The sequence below is a fragment of the Ranitomeya imitator genome, chromosome 1 (genome assembly GCF_032444005.1).
Source record: "Ranitomeya imitator isolate aRanImi1 chromosome 1, aRanImi1.pri, whole genome shotgun sequence".
Taxonomy (NCBI): domain Eukaryota; kingdom Metazoa; phylum Chordata; class Amphibia; order Anura; family Dendrobatidae; genus Ranitomeya; species Ranitomeya imitator.
This window is the reverse complement of record NC_091282.1, coordinates 336,652,747-336,676,384: the sequence shown is the minus strand read 5'-3', so window position 1 is coordinate 336,676,384 and position 23,638 is coordinate 336,652,747. Positions and strand designations below refer to the sequence as shown.

General features: G+C 47.4%; 1 protein-coding gene across 1 annotated transcript in view; it reads left to right on the top strand.

The window, feature by feature from the left end:
- The window catches only part of UBE3B (ubiquitin protein ligase E3B), an 83,788-nt gene extending 80,089 nt beyond the window's left edge, over positions 1–3,699 (top strand). The window contains exons 25-28 of the mRNA XM_069759452.1: positions 2,366–2,548; positions 2,705–2,816; positions 3,065–3,157; positions 3,384–3,699. Of these exons, the coding sequence (XP_069615553.1) occupies positions 2,366–2,548; positions 2,705–2,816; positions 3,065–3,157; positions 3,384–3,575 (580 nt within the window). The 3' untranslated portion in view covers positions 3,576–3,699. The remainder of the gene's footprint in view (positions 1–2,365; positions 2,549–2,704; positions 2,817–3,064; positions 3,158–3,383) is intronic.
- Positions 3,700–23,638: the final 19,939 nt, after the last annotated feature.

Genomic DNA, 23,638 nt, shown 5'->3' with positions numbered 1-23,638 from the left:
GGGAGGTCATTTCTCCCTCCCCGCTGGCAGGTGATCTCCACCGACGCCAGCCTCCAAGGTGGGGGGGGGGCGGTTTTCCTCCACCTCACGGCCCATGGCCGCTGGACTGCTCAGGAGGCGTTCCTCCCTATCAACCTCTTGGAAATCAGAGCCATCTTCCTAGCCCTCATACGCTGGGAGTCTCTCCTTTCAGGGAAACCGGTCCGCATTGAGTCGGACAATGCTACAGCCGTGGCTTACATAAACCATCAGGGAGGGACTCGCAGCAGGCAAGTCATGGCGGAAGTGGCAAAAATTCTGCGATGGGCGGAGGGTCACGTTCCCTCTCTGTCAGCCATCCACATCCCAGGAGTGGACAATTGGGAAGCCGACTTTCTGAGTTGTCAGGGCATCGTGGCGGCGATTGGTCTCTTCTTCCCGCAGTCTTCAGCCAGTTTTGCCAGTGGTGGGGCGTTCCAGACGTCGACTTGATGGCTTCCGGGGCAAACTACAAGGCTCCCCAGTACGTCTCCAGAACTCGGGATCCGATGGCTGTCGGATGCGACGCTCTCGTGATCTCGTGGACCCAGTTCCAGATGCCCGATCTGTTTCCACCCCTCCCCTTGATCTCAAGGGTTGTAAAAAAGATCAAGATAGAAGGGGTTCCCATGCTCTTAGTAGCTCCAGATTGGCCTCGCAGGGCCTGGTATGCGGAACTGGTGAACATGCTATCGGACGTTCCGTGGAGGCTTCCGGATCGTCCGGTCCTTCTTTCGCAGGGCCCCCTCTTCCACCCGAATTCTCGGTCTCTGAATGTAACGGTATGGCCGTTGAGGCCGCGGTCCTGAAGGACGCGGGTTTTTCTCATAGCGTCATCCAGACTATGATAAGGGCGAGAAAACTGGCTTCCTTGCGTATTTACCACAGGTGTTGGAAGGCTTTTTTCCGGTGGTGTCAGGACAACAATCTGTTTCCTATGACCTTTTCCCTTCCATCCCTTCTCAGTTTCCTTCAAGCGGGTCTAGATTCGGGTCTTTCCCTTAGCATCTTGAAGGGTCAGATTTCCGCTCTGTCCATTCTTTTTCAAAGAGACCTGGCCTCTCTGCCTCAGGTGCCGACCTTCATCCAGCGGGTCGCTCATATAGCTCCCCCTTATCGTCCTCCTGTCGAGCCTTGAGACCTGTGCCTCGTTTTGGACGTCCTCCAGTGTACGCCCTTTGAACCGATTCAGGACATTTCCTTCTCGCTTCTATCCGGGAAGGTAGCATCATCTCCATTAGAAGAGTGTCGGAGCTGGCGGCTTTATCCTGTCGTTCTCCCTTTCTAGTCCTGCATCAGGACAAAGTGGTTCTTCGTCCGGTTCTTTCCTTTCTACCAAAGGTGGTTTCGGCTTTTCACATCAATGAGGACATTGTCCTCCCTTCCTTGTGCCCTTCCCCGGTTCATCCCTTGGAGAAATCTCTTCACAAGTTGGATGTGGTCAGGGCTATCCGAATTTATTTTGCCAGAACTGCCTCCTTTCGTCAGGCCGATTCTCTGTTCGTCGTCTCGGAAGGGCGGCGAAAGGGGCTCCCCGCCTCCAAGTCCACAATTGCTCGTTGGATCCGTTCGGCGGTTCTGAAGGCATACCGTGTTCAAGACAAACGGCCTCCGTCGGGGATGAAGGCTCACTCTACCCGAGCTGTGGGAGCTTCCTGGGCAGTTCGTCACCAAGCATCGGCCTCGCATTCACACCTTTGTCAAATTCTACAAGGTGCATACTCAGGCTTCTGCGGACGCGAGCCTGGGTAGGAGGATACTGCAGGCGGCGGTTTCTGACCGGCCTACCTAACTCCTCTTTTTTGCAGAATATCCTGCCCTAGGGACTGCTTTTGGACGTCCCATGGTTACCTGTGTCCCCCAATGAGGCGAGAAAGAAAGAGGGATTTTTGGTTTTTACCGTAAAATCTCTTTCTTGGAGCCTTCATTGGGGGGGACACAGCACCCTCCCTTGAAGTTGTACCGTGTTGGCCAACGTGCCGTTGTTGTGGGTTGGTACATAGGTTGAGTTTTATATTACCTGTTCCTACTACTGCTTTTGCACCAACTGAGTTGCCTGGTGCCTGTCGGAGGATGTACACTGCCGGGGAGGAGTTACTTCTTCGTTATTTGCATAGTGTCAGCCTCCTAGTGACAGCAGCATACACCCATGGTTACCTGTGTCCCCCAATGAAGGCTCCAAGAAAGAGATTTTACGGTAAAAAACAAAAATCCCTCTTTTTCTGTTTCCTTTTTTATTATTGTCGTTAATGGTTTAGATGTTTTTCATTTGCTAGTTTGCATTTGCTTTATCCAGCTTTGTCTGCCATATGTTCTTGTACAGACTGTGTCCCTTTCTGCTCTTCAGGATCAGTTACATCCACCTTATGGCTCACTTCCGCATGCACACACAGATCAAGAACCAGACGGCTGCTCTCATCAGCGGTTTCCGCTCTATCATCCGGCCTGAATGGATACGTATGTTCTCCGCACCCGAGCTGCAGCGTCTTATATCAGGGGACAATGCCGAGATCGACTTAGATGACCTCAAGTGAGTTAAATAATTGAAGATGTCATGAAATACCTTCTGTCTCTTTGCCTTTTGTGTCTTTTGCCGAATGTTACACTTAAATCTCTTTCATAGAAGCAACCACTATTAATCTGTCTTGTTAAAATCCTCACTAAATATTTTTTTTTTCTTTTACAGGAAACACACGGTGTACTATGGAGGCTTCCATGGTAGTCATCGGGTTATTGTCTGGTTGTGGGATATTTTAGCGAATGATTTCAATTCAGATGAAAAAGCCATGTTTCTAAAGGTATCCCCTTTGCCTGACATTCTCAACCCATGTCTTCTGATGAAAACATAATTGTAGAGTTCTTACCGAAATAAAATATAATAGTATGTCCAGTGGTTGGAAAGAGCACTGGAGCTATGCCCATGCCAGTAGCAGCGGGTGCCAGGTTACTGTGCAGCGCCAGGATGAATCTTGCGTGTCTCGATTTTGCAGTCTAATAATGTCTGGAAGACTATAAGTATTGTTATGTCTCCTGCTTTCTCTTTCAGTTTGTTACTTCGTGTTCCCGGCCTCCTTTGTTAGGATTTGCCTACCTAAAGCCGCCATTCTCCATTCGCTGTGTGGAGGTATCTGATGATCAGGTGAGACCGTTATTCATAAGTAACCGTTTATCCCTGGATTTAGTAACACCATTACATAATGTGACACTGTTGAATAAGGTCAAACATCTTTTTTTTCATTGGCATACAGTTTGGAGAATTTTGTGATGTATGTGTGTACAAACAGGATCTGAACACATCCTTGTTATACTTTCCATAACTTGGCCCAAACCCTTTTCTCTAACCATGTTTTTGACCCTCTTTTCAGGATACGGGGGACACGTTGGGTAGCGTTCTACGTGGCTTCTTTACAATTAGAAAAAGAGAACCCGGTGGGCGCCTTCCCACCTCCTCTACTTGTTTTAACCTCCTAAAACTTCCCAACTACAGCAAGAAGGTGATTCTGCGGGAGAAGCTCCGCTACGCTATCAGCATGAACACTGGCTTTGAATTGTCATAGCACTTTTTTCTTTTACACCTCGGATCTGTACCACGTTGCAAAGTAATTTATGATATGTTTGCTTCTGAAATGAAGGATTATGTATAAGAAGCTCTAATATATTTACTTCCACATGTGCAGTCCCATCACTAGATTTAATCCTCAGGTTGCGACTATGTTGACCCATTTCTGAAATGAGCACAACTGATCTTTTTATTTTACAAGCTTTGACTTGTGGTACTAGTGTATTTAACCAAACTAGGATTTTTTGTTAGGTGGTTTTAAGAAATGGAATTATGCTTGGACGTCAGAATATCAGATTGCAGAGTTGTGTAGCATAAGGTCTTTGGATGCGGGTGTTTCTGCCAATGAGTTCAGTTCATTCCTACTTGTGTGTATATATATATATATATATATATATATATATTTATTTATTTATATATACAGTGCCTACAAGTAGTATTCAACCCCCTGCAGATTTAGCAGGTTTAATAAGATGCAAATAAGTTAGAGACTTCAAACAAGAGCAGGATTTATTAACAGATGCATAAATCTTACAAACCAAAAAGTTTTGTTGCTCAGTTAAATTTTTATAAATTTTAAACATAAAAGTGTGGGTCAATTATTATTCAACCCCTAGGTTTAATATTTTGTGGAATAACCTTTGTTTGCAATTACAGCTAATAATCGTCTTTTATAAGACCTGATCAGGCCGGCACAGGTCTCTGGAGTTATCTTGGCCCACTCCTCCATGCAGATCTTCTCCAAGTTATCTAGGTTCTTTGGGTGTCTCATGTGGACTTTAATCTTGAGCTCCTTCCACAAGTTTTCAATTGGGTTAAGGTCAGGAGACTGACTAGGCCACTGCAACACCTTGATTTTTGCCTCTTGAACCAGGCCTTGGTTTTCTTGGCTGTGTGCTTTGGGTCGTTGTCTTGTTGGAAGATGAAATGACGACCCATCTTAAGATCCTTGATGGAGGAGCGTTGGTTCTTGGCCAAAATCTCCAGGTAGGCCGTGCTATCCATCTTCCCATGGATGCGGACCAGATGGCCAGGCCCCTTGGCTGAGAAACAGCCCCACAGCATGATGCTGCCACCACCATGCTTGACTGTAGGGATGGTATTCTTGGGGTCGTATGCAGTGCCATCCAGTCTCCAAACGTCACGTGTGTGGTTGGCACCAAAGATCTCGATCTTGGTCTCATCAGACCAGAGAACCTTGAACCAGTCAGTCTCAGAGTCCTCCAAGTGATCATGAGCAAACTGTAGACGAGCCTTGACAAGACGCTTTGAAAGTAAACCTTACGGGCTCATCTGGAACGGAGACCATTGCAGTGGAGGTGGAGTACGTTACTTATGGTATTGACTGAAACTAATGTCCCCACTGCCATGAGATCTTCCCGGAGCTCCTTCCTTGTTGTCCTTGGGTTAGCCTTGACTCTTTGGACAAGCCTGGCCTCGGCACGGGAGGAAACTTTCAAAGGCTGTCCAGGCCATGGAAGGTTAACAGTAGTTCCATAAGCCTTCCACTTCTGGATGATGCTCCCAACAGTGGAGACAGGTAGGCCCAACTCCTTGGAAAGGGTTTTGTACCCCTTGCCAGCCTTGTGACCCTCCACGATCTTGTCTCTGATGGCCTTGGAATGCTCCTTTGTCTTTCCCATGTTGACCATGTATGAGTGCTGTTCACAAGTTTGGGGAGGGTCTTAAATAGTCAGAAAAGGCTGGAAAAAGAGATAATTAATCCAAACATGTGAAGCTCATTGTTCTTTGTGCCTGAACTACTTCTTAATACTTTAGGGGAACCAAACAGAATTCTGGTGGGTTGAGGGGTTGAATAATAAATGACCCTCTGAAAAGACTTTTCACAATTTAAAAAAAAATAAACAAAGAAATAACATTCTTTTTTGCTGCAGTGCATTTCACTCTTCCGGGCTGATCTACAGTCCAAATGTCACAATGCCAAGTTAATTCCAAATGTGTAAACCTGCTAAATCTGCGGGGGGTTGAATACTACTTGTAGGCACTGTATATATATCTCAAATAGGATATGATAATGTGTGCATACTTATAGATTGTACAGAAATAACACATTTCAGTCTTTCTTCTCTTAGGGGGACACTCACAAAGGCTACAAAGTATTTTAAACAGTAGCACGATCAGTTCCTTGTCTTAAAGGGAATGTGTCATTAAAAATTACATTGTTGAATAATTTTTTTATGTTGGTGCTGATGTTATACATTTTTAGTGATTATTTTTTCCTGTGGTACGATTTTTATTATAAATAATACTAAAATCTTGCCCGTCCACTTGACCACTAAGCTTCAAAAATAGGCTGACATTTCTTGATCTGTAGAGATCACTTTCAGCAATTGTAGAACTATCATCAGGAATACAATAAAAGGTAAACCCTTATTTATAGATGACACAGGATCCATCATTCCAATTAGGTGATGGTCACAGCTCACATCCTCTCCCTACCTGCAGAGTGACCTCTGACCAGATCACAGGATATCCTTTTTAACACTCTAATCCCAAGTTAAAGGGAACCTGTCACCCCCAAAATCGCGGGTGAGGTAAGCCCACCGGCATCAGGGCTTAGCTACAGCATTCTGTAATGCTGTAGCTAAGCCCCCGATGTATCCTAAAAGATGAGAAAAAGACGTTGGATTATACTCACCCAGGGGCGTTCCCGCTGTTGGTCCGGGTCCGGCGCCTCCAATCTTCATCAGATGACGTCCTCTTCTGGTTTTCACGCTGCGGCTCCGGTGCAGGCGTACTTTGTCTGGCCTGTTGAGGGCAGCGCAAAGTACTGCAGTGCGCAGGCGCTGGGCCTCTCTGACCTTTCCCGGTGCCTGCGCACTGCAGTACTTTGCTCTGCCCTCAACAGGGCAGACAAAGTACGCCGGAGCCACAGCATGAAGACCAGAGGAGGACATCATCTGATGAAGATGGGAGGCGCCAGACCCGGACCAACAGCGGGAACGCCCCTGGGTGAGTATAATCTAACGTCTTTTTCTCATCTTTTAGGATACATCGGGGGTTTATCTACAGCATTCCAGAATGCTGTAGATAAGCCCCTGATGCCGGTGGGCTTACCTCACCCGCGATTTTGGAGGTGACAGGTCCCCTTTAATTAATATTTCCAGGCCTATTGTATCTTATGGTCGAGGTTAAAGCTGTAAAGCTGTTCTCGGAGCTCCTTATGGTCATGCTCTGGAACTGGAATAAAAAATCAAATCAAATTAAAACAGATTAAAAAATTGTGTAACATTATCATTGAGTTTTTTTTTTTAAATAATATAGATGATACATTCTCTTTAAGAGTCCAAAACTAGATTAGACTCCGATGTTGAGGAAATGTGCTCTTTTTTATGTAGAATCTATTTATTAAATCTTCACTCGCCCACTAACTGTTGGCATCAGTCTACCTCTAGTGGTCCTGGCGGTAAGTAGACATGTTTCTTTGAAGAAATGTGTATAGAGACATTCCTAAGTACACTTAGGGCATGTGCACACAATGTCTTTTTCAGGTGGGTCCACTCTGAAATTCCCCTGAAAAAGCACCCAGAAAACCCTTAAACCTAATTTTTTTGTAATAGCTTTAGGTTTCAGATAATGCCAAGCGGTTGACCTGACCTTTCTTCTAAATTTTATGGCTTAGAAGACACTACAAACTAAATGAAAGATGTCTATGGGGAGCCCCCCACACCACCAAAATAAATAGATGGCGTCTTTTGCAGTATTTTAAAAAAGCCCCCAAAACTGCTGGCATTTCTTGAAGCAGGTTTTGCTTATAAAATTTGGCGGGTTCTCCCAAGTTTAAAAGACCTGTGCACTGAGGCTTAGATTATGTCTACACTGAGATTTTTTTAGCAGAATTCCTCCAAAAAACAAGAGTTTTGGTTGGAGAGTTGGAGCTTTTCTGCACCAAAAACTAATCGTGAACGTAGTCTTAAAGGTGTGTTCACATTTAAGGATTTTTGATGAGTTTTCAGAGCAGAAACTCTCCAACTCTTCAATTAAAACTTTTGGTTTTCGAACTCCACAAATAAACTCGGTGTGAGCACATTTTTAAGGGGGGTGCACATTGAGTTTTTGGAGCAGAAACTGAGCAAAAACTCCCAAGTTTTTGTGAAATTTTGAAATTTGGATAGTTTCCACTCGGTCGTTTCCCAACTAATTTTGTATGAACATAGAAAGATCATGAATCAGGTTGAAATTAACTTGTGGACAAAGGTGCCACAAGACTTGTAACAAGGCTCATAACATTTATAATAATAGTATAATTCTGGTCCTAAAATTCACATTCCAAACAATTTCCATGAAATTCATGTGACATGAAATCTAAGTTCTCATAGTCAAAATGAGTTTTATTATGGTTTTATTATAGCATCATTGTATATATTCAGTATGACTTTGTTTGATTTTACTGTTAAATTAAGCCACTGTAAAGGAATGACATCTGTTCTCATCATGTTCTACGATCCTTCATCACCTTGAGAATCTGCTGCTCCATCATTGAATGTCCCTGGCATTTGGAAGATGTTTCAGATCACTGAGCTCAAGAAGTCCAGGAATCTATGCTGGGGCACCCTCTTACTGTGTAAAAGGGGAGCTTCTGCTGCAAATAAATGCTTCAAAAGATGCTAAATAAATTATTGACTATCCGTATCTTTTCTAATAAGTCATGCTGCACTTTGTTTTTTTTTCCTTTCTCTTTTATTGATAGTATTTATTATTCAGTTTATATGTATAAAGTCAGAGTATTCCTTCATGATAGTTCTCGAGGACAAGATCAGGACCGGATGGTACGGCTCTGATCACTATGCAGTGGATCTAACAATTGATTTTAGCAGGATTTTTTACTTTTACTGTGTCCAGAAAGAAATCATTTGTCATCCATTTTATCAACATTCTTAAGAAAATAACATCCTATTTTCCATCCGCTGCTTTTACATTAAAGTCAGAGCATGTAAAAATGTGTGTTGTCATCTGTTGTGTTTGTGTTTTTCCATCCAATGAAAATCGTACATCGTCTCATAAAGACATGATTGCTTTTTCATCTCCAATTTTATTTTCTCAAACTTAAATAACATGGTGATGTAATAATGGATAAGGTCAACCAAAACTGCTGTTTTACTTAGCATCTGTGTTTATATGCTTTACAGCTAAATGGTGACATATCGAGTGACACTAAAAATGGAGTCTTGCATTGCGACATCACATCTAACGATTAACTACAGTAGACGCACTGCCACTTTCTGCAAAAGTCACAAATGTTTTTAGATGTGTTGGATATTGCGTCGCTGGTCGTACTCGACTCACTTGCCCTAAACTTTGATGCAAATAACGTGAGACTGCGACTTACGGGCATCTTATCTGTGACTTGGCAATTTTTTTACAGCAAAATCACAGTTCTAAAATTGTTCTCATCATCAGATCTCATACAAGTTGCACAGATGTTTTTGGTTGTCACGTGGCACATGTAGTTGTGTAGCCGCAGCTTAAAAAGTACCTGTTGCATGCCTGTTTTTGTATGTTCTTGTATTCGTCATTTTACATTTATTCTGGAGCATCTTTCCCCATTATTCTGTATTGAGCCTTACACAGTCTGATTCTGACTGGTCAGTACTATCTGTGCTGGAATGTGTAAGCACCAGTTCTCAATGTATTAAAAAATAATCAGGTAATCAATAACAGGGGAATGGCACAATGTGAAATTCTCAGAATATATGCTCCAAAATTTCTATTTCTCCTTCGCCACATTGGGGGACACAGGACCATGGGTGTTATGCTGCTGTCACTAGGAGGCTGACACTAAGCTGAGGCAAAAAAAGTTAGCTCCTCCCCTGCAGTATACACCCTCATGCTGGCTTCCAGAGACCCAGTTCAAGCTTAGTGTCCGTAGGAGGCACACTGGATTTAATTCTTTCCCTTTTTTATCGGACGAAGGGGCGACGGAACCTTTCAAGGCTCCGATCTCCCCGAACCATCAACAGGCGAGCACGGGAGTCCACCTCTCCGTACCCTCTCCTGCGATGTGGGATGCCACTGCCTGAGCTGATTTTTGGGGGCGACGGGCCTTTTCTAGGGACCGATCTCCCCCCCTCCCTACAGACGAGCACATGGAGTGTCCTCCACATATCCTCTTCTGCAGCCAGGTCTTTTTTGCCGGACTTCTGCCCTGCCCACCAGGTTTTCCCTCGGCTGTTCAGAGGCACTTTACGTTGTGGCGTCCGTGCAGCCCCCACTGCATCACCACTGAATATGCGGTTGATGGAAGGTGGCGGACGGATCCTCTCCACCCCCCTTTCAGGGGATGGTGGATGGAGGCTCCCCAACCCCTACACCGTCCTAATCGCCCCGAGCACAGCTCACCAGGATCCTGTGTGCAGCAGTCTCTGCGCTCCACCCTCTATCGGGGTAAGTGCCTCAGGGGGGAGTCGGCTGCTCGGCGGTCCGGAGGGCTCCTTCTTAGCAGCGGCACTTTTTTTTCCTGGGCCCCATAACTCCAGCGCTCAGCGGCTGCGCGTCGGGCCGAAGCCGCAAATTTAGTCCCCGGCTTCGGCATAGCTCAGGCCGCTTCACAATAGGCTCCGCCCCCTTTTCGCATCATCCTGCGGCGCCGCCCCCTGGTCCTGGCACTTCTCTCTCTCTCTGCGAGATTTCCTCTCTGCTAATCTCGGCGGCCATCTTGGATTTTCCTCTGCACGCCGCAGCTCCAGCTCTCGCAGCTGCAGCTTCCCACACGTGCAGCGCTGTGAATGCCGGCTGTCGCCAGCACCACCGCCGTCTCTCCCTCTGCGGGACACAGGACCACGGGTAAGGAGACCACGTCAGGTTCTCCCCTGCAGCGCCGCCCTCGCTTCCTTAGTTTATAGACCCTGAGGTCTATCTTACATTAGGGTACACCATGTCCCAGTCAAAGACTAAAAAGTCCTCTAAGGTGCGTACTACTTTTTTTTTCTGCGTGTACCACCTGCCAGGCTCCACTTCCTCGGCCTCAGATTTCCCCTCTCTGCTCAGCCTGCGATGCCCCAAGTGCCCAGGAGCCCGCCACCGACCCCGGCGTATCTAGTCCCCCTGCGTGGGTCGCTTCACTGTCTCAGTCCATGGAATTTTTTAGCCAATGTTATCAAATCCATTCAGAACCCCCCTGGGGAGCGGGGCAATCTCCTTCATGGGTTAAGAGATCCCTCCGTAACAGGGGAATCGTCAGCCAGCAGGGGCCGCTCTCTCTGGAAAGAGGCACAGTCATCCAGAAAATGGATCCACTCTACCTCTCCTGAGCACTCACCACGCCACTCAGCTTCTGGCAGCTCCACCTCTCGCTCACCCTCTGTAGGGGCTCGTAGCATCCACGACTCTGAATATGGGTCTGATGTATCCTTAGACCCGGATGCTCCAGAGTTTAGATCTACAGTTGACTCCCTCTTTGAGGCAGTCAATCACGCCCTCAAAGTGGACGATGACCCTAATCCTGCTCCGGACCACTCAGTCTCCTTTACTAGAGCCAAACGTTCTCATAAGACGTTTGCCTCTCACCCAGATTTCCTGGATATAGTCAGGCGACACAGGGAGCATCCGGATAAGCGTTTCACGGGCAAAAAGGCCCTGGAATCGAAGTATCCCTTTTTCTGCAGATCTCGTTAAAGACTGGACGGAATCCCTATTAGTAGATCCTCCGGTTTTGCGCCTAGCTTCCAAAACTCTCTTATCCGTTCCGGATGGCGCTTCAAATAAGAATCCCACAGAGCGCCAGCTAGATTCCCTAACTCGCTCAGTGTACGAAGCCTCAGGTTCTTCTCTTTCTCCCTCCTTCGCCGCGGCTTGGGTGGCCAAGGTAATGGTTTCCTGGGCAGATGCCCTAGCAAAATCCGTTCAGGAACACGATCTCCCGTCTGAGATGGCGGACCTTGCCAAACAGATTGCCATGGCTGGTGATTACGTGATGTACGCATCTCTCGATGCAGCGAACTGTGCAGCAACGGCGGCTTCTAACGCCATCACCATCAGAAGAGCTATTTGGCTCAGAGAGTGGCGTGCAGATTCCTCTAAAAAGTCTCTGATTTCTCTCCCTTTTCAGAGCGGGCGTCTTTTTGGATAAAAGCTAGACCAGCTTATTTCCGACGCTACAGGGGGAAAGAGCAAGTTCCTTCCCCAACAGAGGCCCAAGGCTGCCTTCCAGCGGCAACCATATTTTCGCTTTCGGCCCTTTCGTAGCAGTCCAGCCTGGTCCAATCCTGCCGCCTCTTCCAGATCGGACCGATCCGCTCACTCAGACAGAGACGTTCGTCCCTCTTTCAGGCCGAGTCAGTGCTGGCGAGGAAAGCCTAGGCAACCCAGAACCAGAGGGTCCAGGCCTGCGAGATTCCCTTCGCAATGACTTGGGAACGGTTCCAGTCGACACCTCCAAAGTAGGCAGACGTCTACTTCTTTTTCAGCAAGCCTGGCTCTCCGTCATCCACGACGAATGGGTCAGGGATCTGGTGTCGTCTGGCTACAAAATAGAGTTCTCTGCCTCCCCTCCAGCACGTTTTTTCCCTCTCGTCTCCCGAGTTCGGGGCTCAGTCTCGCGCCCTTCTTTGCGCCATTCATTCCCTCCGCCAGAGCGGGGTCATTGTTCCGGAACACGAGAGGTTCAGAGGTTTTTACTCAAACCTCTCCGTCGTGCCAAAAAAGGACGGGAAAGTGCGCCCAATTTTGGACTTGAAGCTCCTGAACAAGTGCGTAAAAGTACGGCACTTCAGGATGGAATAGCTCCGGTCGGTCATCTCCTCTATGGAGAGAGGGGAATACCTGGCATCAATAGACATCAAGGATGCCTATCTTCATATTCCAATATTCCCGCCACATCAAAGGTTCCTCCGTTTTGCCATCCTAGAGGACCATTTCCAATTCACGGCCTTACCCTTCGGTCTTGCCACGGCGCCCAGGGTATTCACGAAAGTCATGGCGGCTGTCATGGCCATTCTTCACTCGAGGAGTGGTCGTGTTGCCTTACTTAGATGACCTCATAAAAGGTCCGTCTTATCAGGCCTGCGAGGCAAACGTCCACATTACCTTGGATTCTCTTTCGTGCCTTGGCTGGTTGATCAACTTGGACAAATCCTCCCCCGTTCCTGCCGTCGGATCTCCTTTCTGGGAATGATCCTGGACACCTCAAGGGGACTGGTCTTGCTTCCTCGGTCCAAGGCCCAAGAGCTTCAGCAGGGAGCTCGGACACTCTCCCCCGCGACCCATCCCGTTCGCCATGAAGATCCTGGGCAAAATGGTAGCCGCAATAGAAGCGGTCCCCTTCGCTCAACTCCATCTCCGCCCCTTACAACAGGCTCTGCTGGACAACTGGGACAGGAGTCCCTTATCCCTCAATCGTCCATGCCCGTAGTCCCCGCGGGTCAGGCAATCCCTCATATGGTGGACACTGGGTCCATCTCTCCTCCAGGGGAAGTCTTTTCTCCCGATCCGCTGGTTAGTGGTAACTACCGACGCCAGTCTCCTCGGCTGGGGTGCGGTGTTTCTACACCACTCCGCCCAGGGCCGTTGGACAATTCGGGAGTCGAGGCTCCCTATAAACATCCTGGAGATTCGTGCGATCAGACTTGCCCTGAGACGCTTTCACTCCCTGCTCACGGGTCACCCAATCCGAGTCGAGTTGGACAATGTCACAGCGGTGGCGTATATAAACCATCAAGGGGGTACCCGCAGCAGGGCGGCGATGCAGGAAGTCTCCCACATTCTTCGTTGGGCCGAAGCCAACCACTCCACCATTTCCACGGTGCACATTCCAGGCATCGAAAACTGGGCGGCGGACTTTCTGAGCCGTCAGAGCCTTGCCTCGGGGGAGTGGGAACTCCATCCAGAGGTTTTTCGGCAAATCTGCCTTCGCTGGGGGACCCCGGATGTGGATCTGATGGCGTCCAGATTGAACGCCAAGGTTCACAATTTCATTGCTCATTCTCGGGATCCCCAGGCTATCGGAGTGGATGCGCTGATATCCCCGTGGCCTCATTTCCAACTCCCGTACGTGTTTCCTCCGCTTCCCTTACTGCCGAAGGTGATCCGGAAGATCAAGACGGAGGGGGTTCCGGTCATTCTGGTCGCCGCAGATTGGCCACGTTGAGCTTGGTAAGCGGAACTCGTTCAGCTCGTAGCCGACGTCCCCTGGCGGTTACCAGACCACCCAGATCTGCTTCGCCAAGGGCCGATCTGCCACCAGAGCTCAGGGGCCCTATGTTTAACGGCGTGGCTGTTGAAACCTGGATTCTAACTCGAGCTGGTTTCTCTCAGCGGGTCATTCCCACCATGATAAGCGCTCGCAAGGCATCTTCCGCTTCCATCTATCACCGCACCTGGAAAACCTCGTGGTGCAGACTCCGAGGTCGCCCTCCGCTTGTTTTCTCAATCCCTTGCATTTTGGATTTCGTTCAGTCCGGCTTGGATTCCGGCTTGGCGCTGAGTTCCCTCAAGGGTCAGATCTCAGCGTTATCCGTGTTATTCCAACGTAGGATCGCTACCAACCTACAAGTCAAGACCTTCACTCAGGGGGTCTCCCATGTGGTACCCCCCTACAGGATGCTGTTAGAGACCTGGGATCTCAACTTGGTTCTGGGGGTTCTTCAGAAACCTCCTTTTGAGCCTCTTCAGGACATTCCGCTTACTGTCCTCTCCTGGAAGGTTGCCTTCCTTGTGGCCGTAACGTCTATCAGACGGGTCTCAGAATTGGCTGCTTTGTCCTGCCGGGCTCCTTTTCTTGCCTTCCACCAGGACAAGGTAGTCCTACGTCCATCTCCGGCCTTTCTCCTTAAGGTGGTCTCATCTTTTCACCTTAACGAGGACATCATTCTTCCCTCTTTTTGCCCGCAGCCAAAACACAGGGTCGAAAAAGCCCTCCATACCCTGGACGTGGTACGGGCCCTTAGGAGGTACATTTCCAGAACGGCTCATTTCAGAAAATCGGACTCCCTTTTTGTTCTCCCGGAGGGTCACAGAAAGGGTTTGGCTATGTCTAAAGCCACGACAGCCAGATGGATTCGATCTGCTATCCAGGAATCCTTTCGGGTCAGGGGCAGACCTATCCCGGCGGGGATTAGAGCACACTCCACTCGGTCGATGGGTGCTTCCTGGGCCATCCGGCACCAGGCAACGGCGGAGCAGGTCTGCAAGGCCGCAACGTGGTCCAGCCTGCATACTTTCACAAAGCACTACAATATCCACATTCATTCCTCTGCGGATGCGGCCCTTAGTCAGATGGTACACGGAGTTATTTGGTTGTATTGTTCCCCTCCCAGGGACTGCTTTGGGACGTCCCATGGTCCTGTGTCCCCCAATGTGGCGAAGGAGAAATAGGGATTTTTGTGTGTACTCACCGTAAAATCCTTTTCTCCGAATCACTCATTGGGGGACACAGCACCCACCCTGTTAGCCTGTTCGGCTCTTTACCTTTTTCGGTTTTTGACTGTCTTTGACGTGTTATACTGTAATGTTTCATGATATATTGTTATTATTCTCCTACTGCTTTTTGCACTGAACTGGGTCTCTGGAAGCCAGCATGAGGGTGTATACTGCAGGGGAGGAGCTAACCTTTTTTTGTCTCAGCTTAGTGTCAGCCTCCTAGTGACAGCACCATAACACCCATGGTCCTGTGTCCCCCAATGAGTGGCTCGAAGAAAAGGATTTTACGGTGAGTAACATAGTAACATAGTTAGTAAGGCCGAAAAAAGACATTTGTCCATCCAGTTCAGCCTATATTCCATCATAATAAATCCCCAGATCTACGTCCTTCTACAGAACCTAATAATTGTATGATACAATATTGTTCTGCTCCAGGAAGACATCCAGGCCTCTCATGAACCCCTCGACTGAGTTCGCCATCACCACCTCCTCAGGCAAGCAATTCCAGATTCTCACTGCCCTAACAGTAAAGAATCCTCTTCTATGTTGGTGGAAAAACCTTCTCTCCTCCAGACGCAAAGAATGCCCCCTTGTGCCCGTCACCTTCCTTGGTATAAACAGATCCTCAGCGAGATATTTGTATTGTCCCCTTATATACTTATACATGGTTATTAGATCGCCCCTCAGTCGTCTTTTTTCTAGACTAAATAATCCTAATTTCGCTAATCTATCTGGGTATTGTAGTTCTCCCATCCCCTTTATTAATTTTGTTGCCCTCCTTTGTACTCTCTCTAGTTCCATTATATCCTTCCTGAGCACCGGTGCCCAAAACTGGACACAGTACTCCATGTGCGGTCTAACTAGGGATTTGTACAGAGGCAGTATAATGCTCTCATCATGTGTATCCAGACCTCTTTTAATGCACCCCATGATCCTGTTTGCCTTGGCAGCTGCTGCCTGGCACTGGCTGCTCCAGGTAAGTTTATCATTAACTAGGATCCCCAAGTCCTTCTCCCTGTCAGATTTACCCAGTGGTTTCCCATTCAGTGTGTAATGGTGATATTGATTCCTTCTTCCCATGTGTGTAACCTTACATTTATCATTGTTAAACCTCATCTGCCACCTTTCAGCCCAAGTTTCCAACTTATCCAGATCCAGAGTACACACAAAAATCCCTATTTCAAGTGCAAGTATTCACTAAAAACTGGATAGTACGTGAAAGGTGTAGCAGATTGGCATGATACCACAGTATTAATTTGATGCCGACTGTACAGCATGCTAAGGAGAGTTGTGGGTTTGAGAGGTCCCTGGACCCTTTAAAATTAACATGTTTAGTAGTGGAAGACCTCTTTAACCCCTTGCGTTTTACCATTTTTAAGTTTCCATTTTTCGCTCCCCTTCTCAGAGCTATAAGTTTTTTATTTTGCTGTCAATATGGCCATGTGAGGGCTTGTTTTTTGCAGGACGAGTTGTACTTTTGAAGGACACCATTAGTGATGAGCGAATATACTCGTTACTCGAGATTTCTGGAGCATGCTCGGGTGACCTCCGAGTATTTTTTAGTGCTCGGAGATTTAGTTTTTCTTGCTGCAGCTGAATGATTTACATCTGTTAGCCAGCATAAGTACATGTGGGGGTTGCCTGGTTGCTAGGGAATCCCCACATGTAGTTATGCTGGCTAACAGATATAAATCATTCAGCTGCAGCAAGAAAAACTAAATCTGAGCACTAAAAAATACTCGGAGGTCACCCGAGCATGCTCGAGAAATCTCGAGTAACGAGTATATTCGCTCATCACTAGACACCATTGGTTTTGCCATATAGTGTACAGGAAAATGGGGAAAAAAATTAAAGTGCGGTGAAAATGCAAAAAAAAAAAAAAAAAAGTGCAATTCCACAATTGTTTTTTGTATTGCTATTTTACTATGTTCACTAAATGCTAAAACTGATCTTCCATTATGATTTTCCAGGTCGTTATGAGTTCGTAGATACCAAACATGTATAGGTTCTTTTTTATTAGTGGTGGGAAAAAAATCCAAAGTTCCTTAAAAAACAAAAGAAAGTTGCCATTTTCCGAGACCAGTACCGTATTCATTTTTTTGTGATCTGGAGCTGGGTGAGAGCTTATTTTTGTGTGCCGAGCTGACATTTTTACTGATGCCATTTTGTTGTAGTTACAATCTTTCTCTAGTCACCTTCCATGAAAGCATAGGAGGTTGTCTCCACACCCTAATGGGGTACAGGAAGCACAAAGAGGTTAAAAGCCCCTCCCACCTCCTCACCAGTGTCTTTCCTATCCCCCATGGGGCATGGAGGTTTTTTTTAGTTTTTCCGTATGCTGTGTGGCTGGCGACACAGTGTACCTGTTTTTATTGTATGCTGGGCAGTGGTGCTTGTGGACTTCGCTTTCCTCCTCCAGGCTGCTTCCGTCTCCCTGCCTTGAAGAGGATTCAGGACCTCCTGGCCCACCTGCGCTCCTGTTGGGGGTAAAGCGGGCCAGTGATCCCCATAGCCGGAGGCCTCCCTGAGCTCTCCGGCTTCCTCTCCCTCAATTGGAATGCATACACTTCTGGATTCGGCTTTCCGGCAGCTCCCGAACGGTGTGCAGAGCACGCTGAACTTGCGGATGCCTGCTCAGGACCCTGAGGGGGAGATGGGAAAACCGCATGGCGCTGGGAGTTTATTCCTATATAAACCTGCCAGAAGACACCTCCAGGTAAGGCTAATCCCTGCTTTATGGATGGTATGTCTGCTTCCTGCCCTGCACTTGCATAGCCCAGTGATGCCCCAGCCTCAGTAAGTCTGTGGAGAGGGGTGGGTCCTAGCCCAGAGTCCTGGATCTTACAGTACTGTATGGGGTCCTTAAATTATACTTCTCTCCCCTTTTTTCCTAGGGAGACGAGTCTGCCCCCAAAACCCTGCTAAGAAGGATCCTAGATGTGCCATCTGTAATAAGAAGCTTCCCTCTCCCTGGGAGAAGAAGCTATGTCAGGAATTAATGGATAAGGTGGTCAGGGCTGAACATCCTTCACTCCTGGATGAAATACGTACCCTTGTCAAGCAAGAGGTCCAGTCATCCTTGGCCACTTTTACACCTCCCCCTCCTCCGGGACCATCTCCCCAAAGAAGAGAAAGATCCAAATTGTGGATTCTGACTCTGATTGATTCTAAAAGCTCTCATGGTTTAGCTTCAGAAAAATGGGTCATCCCATAAGATACTGGAGACTAGGAAATATTTATCCTCCACAGAATATATGGAGGAGTTAGTTAATGAAGTCCATAGCACTATGGGTTTGGAGGAGGAGCAGGTTCCCCAAACAATTCAGGATGAAATGTTTGGAGGGTTGAAAGCAGGAAAACAGATTTCCTGGTGCATGAGAACATCCTGAACATGATCTCTCAGGAGTGGGAGTCCCCAGAAAGACGGTTGAGCAGTTGGGATATTCCTAAGGTGGATGTACAGGTGGTGAGAGTAGCCAAGAAAACTGCACTCCCCTTTGAGGACTCACCTCAGCTTAAGGATCCAATGGATAGGAAGGTGGAAAGCCTGCTGAAAAAGTCATTGGAGGCTTCCACCTCTTCATTTAAAACCAACATAGCTTCCACCTGTGTTGCCAGGTCCCTCTTCCGGTTGGCTAGATCAATTGGAGAATCAGATCTCTCAGGGGACCTCGAGAGGGGAGTTATTAGACTCTCTTCCTTTATTCAAAAGGGCAACCGGATTCTTGGCTGACGCCTCTGCAGAATCTGTCCATGTCGCTGCCAGGTCCCTGGTTCATTCCAACTCTGCTAGAATGGCTCTTTGGCTTAAAATTTGGAGTGGAGGTGTCACTTCTAAGATCAAATTGTGCTCCATTCCCTTTTAGGGTGAATATGTATTTGGGCCAGCTCTCGATGAGATGCTGGAGAAGTTCACGGTCAAAAAGAAAGCTCTTCCTGAGCAGAAAGCCACCAAGAAATGCTTTTTTGTGCCTATCTGCCTCAGATCCCTCAAACCAAGATTAAAGGGAAAACCGGGAGATGGAGATATGCTAAAGGGAAGGGTAAAAACATACTTGTTCCCCAACAGCAACACCAACTGGACAAGCAATGACTCTGACTCCGTAGGAGGGAGGCTCTCAAATTTTTTCCATCAATGGCAGGTCATTTCCAATTGCCAGTGGGTCCTCAATGTTGTCAAGGAGGGCCTCCTTATAGAGTTTGAATCCTCCCCTGCTTGGGGTCTAAGAGTCACCTCCCTACCATCTCAGGGAACCCAAGCCCTAATAGTTTCAGGTCTTCAGGATCTGTTAAAATCAGGTGGAATCTCCCCAGTACCAGTGGACGAGTGGGGAATAGGTCACTACTCCTGCCTCTTTCTAGTGAAAAAATCTTCAGGGGAGGCACGCATCATAGTAAATTTGAAGGGTCTCAACCACCACATTATCAGAGATTCAAGATGGAATCAGTGAAATCTGTGATTCCCTTGATAGGACCTCATTACTCTATGGCAACAATTGACCTGAAGGATGCTTATTTTCATGTGCCAATCCATCCTCGCCTCAGAAAGTATCTGAGATTTGCAGTCCTACAAAACCAGCAGGTGGAGCACTATCAATAAAATGTGCTCCCCTTTGGCATTTCCTCAGCACCAAGGGTGTTCTCCAGGATAATATCAGAGGCAGTGACATACAAAGGGGGGACATGGTATCTGCATTGTTCCTTATCTAGACGATCTCTTAATCACAGTCCCATCTGCTCAGACTCTCGGGAGTCATGTAGTGAGGTCTCTAGAAATTTTACAATCACTGGGGTGGCTCCCATATCTAAAAAAAAAAATCAGAACTCCAACCCTCCACAATGAGGACGTTCCTGGGAGTTCTACTGGATTCAAGAAAATAGTTCTTTCCTACCAGAGGATCGTTGCCTGACTGTGATGACCAGGATTTCAGAATTCTGGAAACAGAGGTCCCCTACACTTTGGGCAACCATGTCTGCCCTAGGCTCCATGACCTCTTGCATTCAGTCAGTGCCTTGGGCTCAGGCCCGCTCCAGGATCCTACAGACTCTTATTTTCAAGAGCAGCAACAGGAATCCCAACTCACTGAACAGGAGAGTTCAGACCCCAGGCCAAGTAAAAGCTTCCCTGGCTTGGTGGTTGAGCCCCAAAAGTCTACGTAAGGGTGTAGCCTGGTCTCAAACACCTCTAGTCACGGTAACAACCGATGCCAGCAAGAGAGGCTGGGGTGCTCTAGTGCTCCATTCTCCTTTCCAGGGGCGTTGGAGTCCAGTGACAGGTTCCAGGTTCTCCAGCTTCAGAGAGCTGAGGGCAGTGGAGGAGGCCCTCCTTTCAGCAGACAACCTAGTCACCGGTTGTCATGTCAGGGTATATTCAGACAACATAACTACCATAGCCCACCTCAAACATCAGGCCAGCATGAAGTTCGACAGCTTGAAAAACATCAAGCCAAATATTTTGAGGGGCCAAAAAACATCTCTCCCTGACAGCCATCCACCTAAAAGGGACCTCCAGACCTAACATCTGTTAGCCAGCATAAGTACATGTGGGGGTTGCCTGGTTGCTAGGGAATCCCCACATGTAGTTATGCTGGCTAACAGATATAAATCATTCAGCTGCAGCAAGAAAAACTAAATCTGAGCACTAAAAAATACTCGGAGGTCACCCGAGCATGCTCGAGAAATCTCGAGTAACGAGTATATTCGCTCATCACTAGACACCATTGGTTTTGCCATATAGTGTACAGGAAAATGGGGAAAAAAATTAAAGTGCGGTGAAAATGCAAAAAAAAAAAAAAGTGCAATTCCACAATTGTTTTTTGTATTGCTATTTTACTATGTTCACTAAATGCTAAAACTGATCTTCCATTATGATTTTCCAGGTCGTTATGAGTTCGTAGATACCAAACATGTATAGGTTCTTTTTTATTAGTGGTGGGAAAAAAATCCAAAGTTCCTTAAAAAACAAAAGAAAGTTGCCATTTTCCGAGACCAGTACCGTATTCATTTTTTTGTGATCTGGAGCTGGGTGAGAGCTTATTTTTGTGTGCCGAGCTGACATTTTTACTGATGCCATTTTGTTGTAGTTACAATCTTTCTCTAGTCACCTTCCATGAAAGCATAGGAGGTTGTCTCCACACCCTAATGGGGTACAGGAAGCACAAAGAGGTTAAAAGCCCCTCCCACCTCCTCACCAGTGTCTTTCCTATCCCCCATGGGGCATGGAGGTTTTTTTTAGTTTTTCCGTATGCTGTGTGGCTGGCGACACAGTGTACCTGTTTTTATTGTATGCTGGGCAGTGGTGCTTGTGGACTTCGCTTTCCTCCTCCAGGCTGCTTCCGTCTCCCTGCCTTGAAGAGGATTCAGGACCTCCTGGCCCACCTGCGCTCCTGTTGGGGGTAAAGCGGGCCAGTGATCCCCATAGCCGGAGGCCTCCCTGAGCTCTCCGGCTTCCTCTCCCTCAATTGGAATGCATACACTTCTGGATTCGGCTTTCCGGCAGCTCCCGAACGGTGTGCAGAGCACGCTGAACTTGCGGATGCCTGCTCAGGACCCTGAGGGGGAGATGGGAAAACCGCATGGCGCTGGGAGTTTATTCCTATATAAACCTGCCAGAAGACACCTCCAGGTAAGGCTAATCCCTGCTTTATGGATGGTATGTCTGCTTCCTGCCCTGCACTTGCATAGCCCAGTGATGCCCCAGCCTCAGTAAGTCTGTGGAGAGGGGTGGGTCCTAGCCCAGAGTCCTGGATCTTACAGTACTGTATGGGGTCCTTAAATTATACTTCTCTCCCCTTTTTTCCTAGGGAGACGAGTCTGCCCCCAAAACCCTGCTAAGAAGGATCCTAGATGTGCCATCTGTAATAAGAAGCTTCCCTCTCCCTGGGAGAAGAAGCTATGTCAGGAATTAATGGATAAGGTGGTCAGGGCTGAACATCCTTCACTCCTGGATGAAATACGTACCCTTGTCAAGCAAGAGGTCCAGTCATCTTTGGCCACTTTTACACCTCCCCCTCCTCCGGGACCATCTCCCCAAAGAAGAGAAAGATCCAAATTGTGGATTCTGACTCTGATTGATTCTAAAAGCTCTCATGGTTTAGCTTCAGGAAAATGGGTCATCCCATAAGATACTGGAGACTAGGAAATATTTATCCTCCACAGAATATATGGAGGAGTTAGTTAATGAAGTCCATAGCACTATGGGTTTGGAGGAGGAGCAGGTTCCCCAAACAATTCAGGATGAAATGTTTGGAGGGTTGAAAGCAGGAAAACAGATTTCCTGGTGCATGAGAACATCCTGAACATGATCTCTCAGGAGTGGGAGTCCCCAGAAAGACGGTTGAGCAGTTGGGATATTCCTAAGGTGGATGTACAGGTGGTGAGAGTAGCCAAGAAAACTGCACTCCCCTTTGAGGACTCACCTCAGCTTAAGGATCCAATGGATAGGAAGGTGGAAAGCCTGCTGAAAAAGTCATTGGAGGCTTCCACCTCTTCATTTAAAACCAACATAGCTTCCACCTGTGTTGCCAGGTCCCTCTTCCGGTTGGCTAGATCAATTGGAGAATCAGATCTCTCAGGGGACCTCGAGAGGGGAGTTATTAGACTCTCTTCCTTTATTCAAAAGGGCAACCGGATTCTTGGCTGACGCCTCTGCAGAATCTGTCCATGTCGCTGCCAGGTCCCTGGTTCATTCCAACTCTGCTAGAATGGCTCTTTGGCTTAAAATTTGGAGTGGAGGTGTCACTTCTAAGATCAAATTGTGCTCCATTCCCTTTTAGGGTGAATATGTATTTGGGCCAGCTCTCGATGAGATGCTGGAGAAGTTCACGGTCAAAAAGAAAGCTCTTCCTGAGCAGAAAGCCACCAAGAAATGCTTTTTTGTGCCTATCTGCCTCAGATCCCTCAAACCAAGATTAAAGGGAAAACCGGGAGATGGAGATATGCTAAAGGGAAGGGTAAAAACATACTTGTTCCCCAACAGCAACACCAACTGGACAAGCAATGACTCTGACTCCGTAGGAGGGAGGCTCTCAAATTTTTTCCATCAATGGCAGGTCATTTCCAATTGCCAGTGGGTCCTCAATGTTGTCAAGGAGGGCCTCCTTATAGAGTTTGAATCCTCCCCTGCTTGGGGTCTAAGAGTCACCTCCCTACCATCTCAGGGAACCCAAGCCCTAATAGTTTCAGGTCTTCAGGATCTGTTAAAATCAGGTGGAATCTCCCCAGTACCAGTGGACGAGTGGGGAATAGGTCACTACTCCTGCCTCTTTCTAGTGAAAAAATCTTCAGGGGAGGCACGCATCATAGTAAATTTGAAGGGTCTCAACCACCACATTATCAGAGATTCAAGATGGAATCAGTGAAATCTGTGATTCCCTTGATAGGACCTCATTACTCTATGGCAACAATTGACCTGAAGGATGCTTATTTTCATGTGCCAATCCATCCTCGCCTCAGAAAGTATCTGAGATTTGCAGTCCTACAAAACCAGCAGGTGGAGCACTATCAATAAAATGTGCTCCCCTTTGGCATTTCCTCAGCACCAAGGGTGTTCTCCAGGATAATATCAGAGGCAGTGACATACAAAGGGGGGACATGGTATCTGCATTGTTCCTTATCTAGACGATCTCTTAATCACAGTCCCATCTGCTCAGACTCTCGGGAGTCATGTAGTGAGGTCTCTAGAAA